Source organism: Myotis brandtii, unplaced genomic scaffold (genome assembly GCF_000412655.1).
Source record: "Myotis brandtii unplaced genomic scaffold, ASM41265v1 scaffold637, whole genome shotgun sequence".
NCBI classification, from domain to species: Eukaryota; Metazoa; Chordata; class Mammalia; order Chiroptera; family Vespertilionidae; genus Myotis; species Myotis brandtii.
In genome coordinates, this window is record NW_005370439.1 from 269,926 (window position 1) to 279,606 (window position 9,681).

Here is a 9,681-nt window from a genome sequence, read left to right on the forward strand (position 1 = left end):
CATTCTAAAAATTAATAATCATTTATTTAATAAAGCTATATTTATTATTTTATTTAAAGAATAAAAACCTGCATTTATTGCCTGTGGGGCAGTATAGCCCTCTTCTTTAGAACATATAATCTACAGAAATTGTTTGCAAATCTTCAAATTAATTCACTACTCAGATCACTTTAGTTGAGCTTGTTTTCCTATGATTCTACTGAAGTTTCTTCCCAAAAGGTTACTACCTACATCAAAGCCCTAAATTGAATAGACTCTTTTCAGTACTTATATTATTGAGTATCTGAGAAGCACTAAACTCTGGTGACCATATCTTTTATCTTTTTTGTTTCTGTGACTCCTATTTTTTTTTGTTTTTCACCCACGTCTCTGAATTTTTTTTCTTTGCTTCTTCTTCTGTATCTACCAAACTGCTAAATTTTACATTTTTTTAATAAAGCTGAGCTCAATTTCTTTCTATTCTCACCCTAAATTCTTGCCTATGTTAGCATATCATCTCCTAGCTTCTCAGCTACCATCAGTATGCCATGATCTCCCCTATGTCCAGCAGGCTTCTTCTCTGTCTTGGAGGTCATACCTATTTGCTTAGTTTTCATTTCTCTAGGATAGCTGCTATGACCATAGAATTCAATTGTACAAACTGAACCTGTGATCTTTTTCCCAAAATCGGCTTCTATTCCAATACTCCAGGAAAAGTAAGTGTTACTATTTTCCATGTAGTTGCAGAGAGTCCTCAGTTCTGTGTGTTAGTGCTCTGGCTAACTGGATCCTGGATTGAACAGATAAAGAATCTATGGCAGTATCACGCTGATGGAATTCTTATTACAGAACACAGATTCTGGTTTTGCATTCATCCATCATGTCCGAGGTAACTAACACCACCAAAGGCCCCTTTTACTTCATACTCACGGGCATCCCTGGATTTGAAGATTCCCACATCTGGATCTCCATCCCCTTCTGCTGTCTCTACACCATCTCCATCTTGGGCAACACCACCATTCTCAATGTCATACGCACAGAGCCATCCCTCCACCAGCCCATGTACCTATTTCTCTCCATGCTGGCCCTGACTGACCTGGGTCTCACCCTCACCACCCTGCCCACTGTTATGCAGCTCCTCTGGTTCAATATTCGTAAGATCAGTTTTGAATCTTGTTTTGCCCAGTTTTTCTTCCTCCATGGATTCTCCTTTATGGAATCTTCTGTGTTGTTGGCCATGTCCTTTGACCGCTATGTGGCCATCTGCCGCCCCCTCCATTATGCCACCATTCTCACCAGTGAAGTCATTGGCAAGATTGGGTTAGCCATCATTTGCCGCTGTGTTCTGGCTGTTCTTCCCTCCCTTTTCCTGCTCAAGCGCCTGCCCTTCTGCCGCTCGCACCTTCTCTCTCACTCCTACTGCCTCCACCAGGACATGATTCGCCTGGTCTGTGGTGACATCCGGTTCAACAGCTGGTATGGATTTGCTCTGGTTTTGCTCATTATTGTGATGGACCCTCTGCTCATTGTGCTCTCCTACTCACTCATCTTGATAAGTATCTTGGGCACAGCCACATGGACAGAGCGGCTCCGGGCCCTCAATAACTGTCTATCTCACATTCTGGCTGTTTTGGTTCTCTATGTTCCCATGGTTGGCTTATCTATGACCCACCGCTTTGCCAAGCATGCCTCTCCACTGGTCCATGTTATCATGGCCAATATGTACCTGTTGGCACCTCCTGTGATGAACCCCATTATTTATAGTGTAAAAACTAAGCAGATCCGCCAGGGAATGTTCCGTTTACTCTTCCAGAGGAAAGTGCACTGACTATTTGAATATAAGTTTACAGAAGTAGTTGTATATAAATGCATGGAGTCAAGAGCAGGAATATTACCATCAAAACTGTAAGCAGCATTCATTGGATAAGGAATAGCTTCTGTATAAGAAGGTCCTAATGTAAAACAAAATAAATCATTTTTCTTTGACTAGAAATTAAAAGACCTAAAGTTTCTTATACTCTACTTTATTTAGTCTTCAATAGTCACCCAACTTTGAGAAAAATTTAAAAATATACACAATCTCTGTTCTGCTTTCTTTGCAGAGATGTTGTTATTAAGATGTTGTGAAGTATAAAATTCTACTTTATAAATTTAAAGTTCCGGTTACTGTATAAAGATATATTTGGAAGCTGTAACATGTTCACACCTTGTAAAATTCCTGAAGCAAATGTCAGATTTTAATTAAAAACAGATGCTTTTGTAACCTCAATCTGAAATAATAAAAGAGAACCTTCCTAAACTAGGAGGTCAAATTGAAAAAAGAAAGACCATTGTGGACATCAGTGCTACTTGGGGAAAAAAATAAACACCAAACATAAAAGAAAAAGTGCAATTAGCTTGGGGGTTTTGAGAAACTGTTGAACTAATATTCACTGCAAAGTTCAATTAAACTCAAGGGTAGAATTATGATTCACAGAAATGGTAACTACTGCTGAAAGAAGATAGTAGATGGAGTTATGAGACAGACAATATCTGGAAGATAAACATCAAATGAGCTTGAATGTTAAGTGTGAATGTGTAGAAACAACTATGATTTGATTATGATTAGACTTGCTTTCTGAACTGGCTCAAGTTGTACTCCTATCTTGTTGTGAGCCTTTGATTAGTCATCATGACTTGTTAATAAATGAACTGAGAGAGTTGTTTAGCTTTTCGAAGTCACAGCTTCTTCTATCATGAAATGTATACAATTATGCCTTCATAACTGGTATTAATGAATATTACATAGAAAACACTGGTAAACTGCCTTAAATGTGCAGGAATACTTTTTCTAAAGGAACATGAAGTGATGAGGAGGAAGCTTTCTCAGTAAAAGTGCAAATAGTATCAGACAGGGGTAAGGAATGAAGGTTGTGGAAAGAAGTTTTTAATGTAAATAAAGAAATACTACTGTTTGGAATATAGAGAGTTCTAAATAAAAGTTGTTTTCTTTCATTCACTAATCCCATTCAGTGATATTTTCAATTGTTATCTGCAGGTATATATATATATATACATAAAGGGTCTAGGGATCCCCACTAAACCACCTGATAGATCGAGGATATCTCAATATGTGTTACAATTCTCACCTCTCACCTCTCATTTCTCAGACACCCTAAACAAGATTATACACATTGATCTCAATAACAGAAACAATCCAGGAATTAAAGAGAATTAAGTCTCAGAACTACATGTAGATTAATAATCTATATAGAAAAACATTAATATTTTAAAAGTTTATAATAAATTTTTAAATAAGTGTCTCACCACATATTTAGGTGTGCCTCAGAATATGTTCCTATGTTTAATGAGATTTCATCAATAGTCAGGGCCACAATCTTAGCACCATTCAAGGGGGATGGTCAGGACTTGAATTGATTTTAGAGAGCAACTCATTTAGGATGTGGCCCACATCAGTTGTCCAGGGCTAATGACCCATCTCCCAAGTTATGAAATCAGATCATCTTAAATTATGTATTTTTAAAACTAAGTTTATTAAAAAGGTGTCTTTTCCTCACTATATAATTTAATTTTATTGTGGATCAAAGAGCAGATACAGTAAAGTAACAACAATAATCTGCTGCTGAATAAAATATGCTGTTGTCACAAAAATAAAGCATTCAAAAATATATAATTATTACATTTATCATGGCCCTGACTTTATCTTTATTCAAAGGGAGATTAATCATAATAGATTTAGCCCAGCCAGTGTGGCTCAGCATTTGAGCATCAACCCAGGAACCAAGAGGTCACCTGGTCAGGGAACATGGCCAGGTTGTGGGCTTGATCTCCAGTAGCGGGCATGCAGGACGTAGTTGATCAATGATGATTCTCTCTCATCGATGTTTCTATCACTATATCCCTCTCCCTTCTTCTCTCTCTAAAATCAATAAAAACATATTATAAAAAATCATAATAAACTTAGAAAACAACAAACTCTCAAACAATATGGGATGTCTTTGTCCCTCCTCATTATTTATATACTGCTAGTGGAACTGTGTTTTTGTTGTTGAGTAGGTAAGCAACCACTGATAACTGGTATGACACAAATTATATCATGACAATAGCCATAAGAGAGAGAAACATGTAAAATGTAAAAACTAGGAGTATTAGTCTCAGAAAAGTAAGTGAACTTTCCATGGTTACACAGTTAGCAAGTGGCATAATTTTCAGGAATCATCCTGGGCCTTTGTTTTCTTCCTCTATCTTTTTTTGCCAGCAGTCTCCTTGACTCTCACAGCATCAATTACCTTATATGTATATATAACCACCAAATCTTTATCCAAAGATTAAAATTCTTTATTGATCTCCAGAATTATATACCCAATTTTCATCTCTATTAGGATGACTTACTGTCATCTCAAACCCAGTATGTCTGAAACTGTACCAATTACCTACTACCCTTAGTTCTAGCAACACCCTCTCTCTATCACACCAAACACACACACACACACACACACACACACACTATACACATCATACACACTATAATACATCATCTGCATTTATTTTCTGACATTATTTCATATCTTGGTAAATGCCAAATTCCCACCTACTATAGAAGTGAAAGAAACCCAATGATGATGTAAATATACACATTTATAAATATTATATATAAATACTAGTGTCCTGGTGCACGGATTCGTGCACATTGAAATGAAATTAATTAGAAGAAATATTTTGATATAGCCATTCGAGTCTTACTAATGAAAAGAAAATAGGATTCTACTGAGTCTCCTACAGGATTTCTCTGAGGATCAAATGAGATGAGGCACTTGAAAACGCTTCACAAACATTTGGTTAAAGTGTAAAATGTTTGCACCTGGCTATAAAGCAAGTTGTGTTCCTGGGCTGAAGAAACTCCAAGGATGCTAGTTCCTAGGGAGAGGAAGCCAGGCATTGATACTTGACATCATTCCTCAGCGCTCACAGCCACCATTTCTGGGCTGGGCTAGGCTGCAGGATGCATTTTATGCCATAGGGTCTTGGCAGTGTTGGCTGCTATTTGGTGGGCTGTTGCTCCGGGGTGGTGGCAGGGCCTGTGTCCCACTTGGGGGAAGCCAAGTGTTGGTTTGTTGGTGCCAGGTCCATGGTGTCGTTTCTTTGTAAATGGCAAGTGCACATCATGGCAGCTCCTGCATTGAGTGTCTGCCCAGTGGTGGTCAGTGTGATTCATAGCTTCCAGTCGAATGGTCAGACAGTCGAACGAACACTTAGGCTTTTATATATATAAATAACACAAATATATATACCAATATATGTATATACTAATATATGTATATTACATGCATAGTAAATATTATATGCATATAAATATATAAATAATATTGACCACTTAGTCTCTTTCTACTTTTTTATTATTTTGTTATATAAGGCAAATTAACTATTTTTAGGATAAATTTTTAGTCTCATTTAAAATCATTTCCTCATCATTTCATTCCAGAATTGAATTTTATGACACAAAGTGTGTGAATGATTTCGTGTGGTAATTGTGCTAAAATTGTTTTCTAGAAATTATTTTGCACATTTTACTTCCTTAGGAAAGTACAAATACTCCTCATTATTATGGCCTTATCTGCACAGCATGATGTTATAAAAAAAAAAAGCCTCTGCTATTTTGAAAAGTTTAAAACATTGTTTATAGTATTTGATTATTTTATTATTGCATTCTTGGGTAAGGTGGTTTTGTAATACATATTATATTGTGAAGCATATTGAAATATGCTTGCTTATAATTGTATTTCCGTATTTGTTGTGAACTTTGTTATAGTCCTTCCTGTTAATCTATTGTGCTACTAGCAATAATAAATATTAATACATTTACTTTTTTATATTTAGGATATCAATTCTTTCTATAGCATGTTTTCATAAATGGTTTTGAAAGTTTATTTTAAATTTCTCCATTTTTTATTACAGAGAAAAATTTAATTTTTTGTGATTCCATCTACTCATCTTTTCATCTGTGATTTGTTTTTACTGCTGCTATGTTTAGATAGTCCTCCTCAATGAAAAATTAAAATGCTTATATTGTTTTTTCTAATTTTTGTTAGTGATTTACATTAAATTACTTTATCCACTTGGAATATAATTTTGTGCAAATCATTAAGTGTGCCACCAAATAACTAACTAATAAACAGTTTTCTTTCTAGTTCAGTGTTGATATGGCTATCAATATTTACTTATTGTATAAATATGTTAGAAAAGTTGATCTTTGTGGTTTCCAGAGGTTCACTGCAAGGCGATTGCTTCTTGAAAGTGGTGCGTGACATTCTTTTTACCTGTAGCTATCCTGTCCCTTGTAGTCCTGCCCCAACTTCAGACTGCTTACAGAAGAAAGTTTCTTGGAACCAATTTTCTAAGAGATTGTACATTTCAAGCATGAGCATGTATTTTCAAATCATATTCAACAAATTCTAAAAAACAGAGCTTCTACGTGGTTTTCTGACTTGCTACTCAATGAGGATACTGGGGGCAGAAAAGCCTCTCAGGGACAGAGCTGACATCCTGGCTTCCCAGTGGACCCCAAGTCTCAAGATGCCTCTTCATTATAATCCTGAAGGGACTTGCCACACTCCCCCATCTTCCAGCCTAGAGATTTGCAAAAGTTTATAATTTAGCTATCCTGTGGGTCAAACACAGAAGACAAAATCGAAATATAAAGAAGAGGGTACCAAACACCAGGCAGGAGAAATCACAGGTAAGACTCCTCTGTGAAAGTTCAGGATAAAGAAGAAGGAGATGATGACTACTGTTAGAAAATGCAAAGAGTTAATACCAGTAATGCACTTAGGGCATTAATTAACATAGAAAGCAATCAATAATTGTGTGATCGTCCTCATCTGGGCTCGACTCACTTCTCTCCTACACACTCTGCCCTTTGCTTCCAGTTACATTTTGATATTGCATAAATGCAATCCACAGCATCAGATGGCATTAACTCATGAGAATAAGAAGACAGATCAGAAATAAGCACTAACCTAGAGTAAATTTGACCTGAGTGTATGATGAAATAAACAGGAGATAAAGAAAGACATGGTGATGACTTCAGAACAAGGGAAACAGGTGAGAATTCTGTTATCCAAGAAAATTTAAAAGGAGACTCTGGATTAAAAACATATATTGGCCATTACATTTTCATTTTGGAGTTAATTTTAAGTCTTTGTGAGAATGGAATTGGTAGCAGAATTTGGATGAAAGGCAGATTCCAGGGTTCTAAGAACTTAACGGGAGTGGTAAAACAGTACCAGGAGAATTAAAAACGTGTTTCTCATGAATTAATATGTTGAGTTTTCAGGGAATAAGGTTTGTATGAAAGCAATCTCTGCAGAGATGGGATAAAGAGAAGCAATCATTGTGTTCTTCTATCTTTCCTTAGTTGCCCAACAATTCTAAACCTTTAGTTGGGTAAAGTTAGGTCAAAATAGGGCAAAAACAGAAATCATATTTGTGTTCTCTCTGAGCAAAGACTCTGAACATGAAGCCACATTCCTCAGTCATGTTCGAAGTGACTAACACCACCAAAGAATCTTTCTACTTCATCCTCACGGGCATTCCTGGATTTGAGGCGTCTCATATCTGGATCTCCATCCCCTTCTGTTGTCTCTACACCATCTCCATCTTGGGCAACACTACTATTCTCACTGTCATCCGCACAGAGCCATCTCTCCGCCAGCCCATGTACCTATTTCTCTCCATGCTGGCCCTGACTGACCTGGGTCTCACCCTCACCACCCTGCCCACTGTTATGCAGCTCCTCTGGTTCAACATTTGTGAGATCAGCTTTGAAGCTTGCTTTGCACAGGTATTTTTCATTCATACATTCTCCTTTATGGAATCTTCTGTGTTGTTGGCCATGTCCTTTGACCGCTATGTGGCCATCTGCCGCCCCCTCCATTATGCCACCATTCTCACCAGTGAAGTCATTGGCAAGATTGGGTTAGCCATCATTTGCCGCTGTGTTCTGGCTGTTCTTCCCTCCCTTTTCCTGCTCAAGCGCCTGCCCTTCTGCCGCTCGCACCTTCTCTCTCACTCCTACTGCCTCCACCAGGACATGATTCGCCTGGTCTGTGGTGACATCCGGTTCAACAGCTGGTATGGATTTGCTCTGGTTTTGCTCATTATTGTGATGGACCCTCTGCTCATTGTGCTGTCCTATGCAATGATTCTAAAAAGTGTCCTGGGAGTAGCCTCCCTGGTTGAGAGACTTCGAGCCCTAAACAACTGTCTGTCCCACATTTTGGCTGTTCTGGTTCTCTATGTTCCCATGGTTGGTGTATCCATGACCCACCGCTTTGCCAAGCATGCCTCTCCACTGGTCCATGTTATCATGGCCAATATCTACCTGTTGGCACCTCCTGTGATGAACCCCATCATCTACAGTGTAAAGACTAAGCAGATCCGCCAGGGAATTATGCGCCTTCTTTCCCAAAGAAACATACATTAAAGATGAAAGAATGATTGCGTTAAATTACTAAGGACTTTGATTCATAGGCTTATGGGGAAAGTACAGTAAGAATTGCTAAGTGGAGACTGAGACTGTGAAATAAAATGCCACTCTATTTTTAAGGCAGTATGACATAATTTTAGCTTTTAACGGATGTTTGGCTTGGAAGAGCTGGAAGTAAGTGTTCTATCTAAAAGCGATGCAGATATGAGTTGATTGATATCTAGCACACTTTATCAGCTATGCCAGTGGGATGAGCTTCATCAATTGAGTATATATCTGTTTAAGTTGTGTGTGTTTTTCCTTCTGGATATTCTTTTTTTCCCAAGGGGTTGGTTAAATAAGTAAGAAGGAAACACTTTGTTGTTGCTCCCACTACCTGTTCTCTTAACTCACTTAGGTGGTCAGGTTAACACTAGCTCCATGGCCCTGAGGGGGACCTACTGGATTGTGCTTTGACTTTCTCTTGTGAAAGACTGGAAAATCTTTGAAGGAGAATGGGTACACAGCAAGTTTCTTAGCTATTCAGGTTTGCCTAATCAACAACACACATCATGATTTCGGCAGACCTAATGACTACATGCAGAGTCTAAATCAGGGCAGGGTGTTTAGATCCCCCACAGCTAGAACAAGATTCCTGCCTTGCTAGAAGTCCTTAGTATTTAGAATTTTAAATAGGTGTACAGTCATATTTGTAGGAATAGAAACTCAATTTTCAGACCAAAACAGATTGTTAAAAATATATATCTCAATGTCCTTAATGAGACTTAATTTCTAGGGGCAGGTTCCCCTTAGCACCATGGATTTTGTATTAGAAAATACTCTTGTAAAGGGATACGACCTTATTGACTATAAAGATTATTTTGTTTAAACCAGGTAAGCTCTCTCAGAAATATCAGTTTGAAAGGCAGCCATAATATTGGTCACAGCTCCTCATTACTTATTTCATGGGGCCTAGGTGGCCAATATTAGGGCTAACTTAGATTTGAATAAAAATACGAAGGGTTTCCATTGAAGCATAGAGGGAGGGAAGATTAAGAGGTAAAAGCAGAGAATAAGTGAAGAAGGGATCTCTTCCTTTTCTAATACCCTTCCTCCCCCACTTTCCATGTCTTTATCCAGAGCCTAGAAGTTAGCATGTTTCTTTAGACAACCATGAATCAGCTGGTGTAGCTAAATAAATTGTAGAATCAAAAGCATATGCAATGTTAGAATATGGG

General features: G+C 37.7%; 2 protein-coding genes across 2 annotated transcripts; both read left to right on the forward strand.

Moving 5' to 3' along the window:
* Positions 1–847: 847 nt before the first annotated feature.
* LOC102253343 (olfactory receptor 51Q1) lies at positions 848–1,807 on the forward strand. The gene has a single exon (XM_005880406.1). The coding sequence runs from the start codon at positions 860–862 to the stop codon at positions 1,805–1,807; it is 948 nt and encodes a 315-aa protein (XP_005880468.1). The 5' UTR covers positions 848–859.
* Positions 1,808–7,492: 5,685 nt separating this feature from the next.
* Positions 7,493–8,461, forward strand: LOC102253642 (olfactory receptor 51Q1). The gene has a single exon (XM_005880407.1). The coding sequence runs from the start codon at positions 7,493–7,495 to the stop codon at positions 8,459–8,461; it is 969 nt and encodes a 322-aa protein (XP_005880469.1).
* The last annotated feature ends 1,220 nt before the right edge of the window (positions 8,462–9,681 follow it).

Excerpts from the sequence above, each read along its gene's own strand:
- LOC102253343 (XM_005880406.1), top strand. The coding sequence starts at position 860 with ATGTCCGAGGTAACTAACACCACCAAAGGCCCCTTTTACTTCATACTC.
- LOC102253642 (XM_005880407.1), top strand. The coding sequence starts at position 7,493 with ATGAAGCCACATTCCTCAGTCATGTTCGAAGTGACTAACACCACCAAA.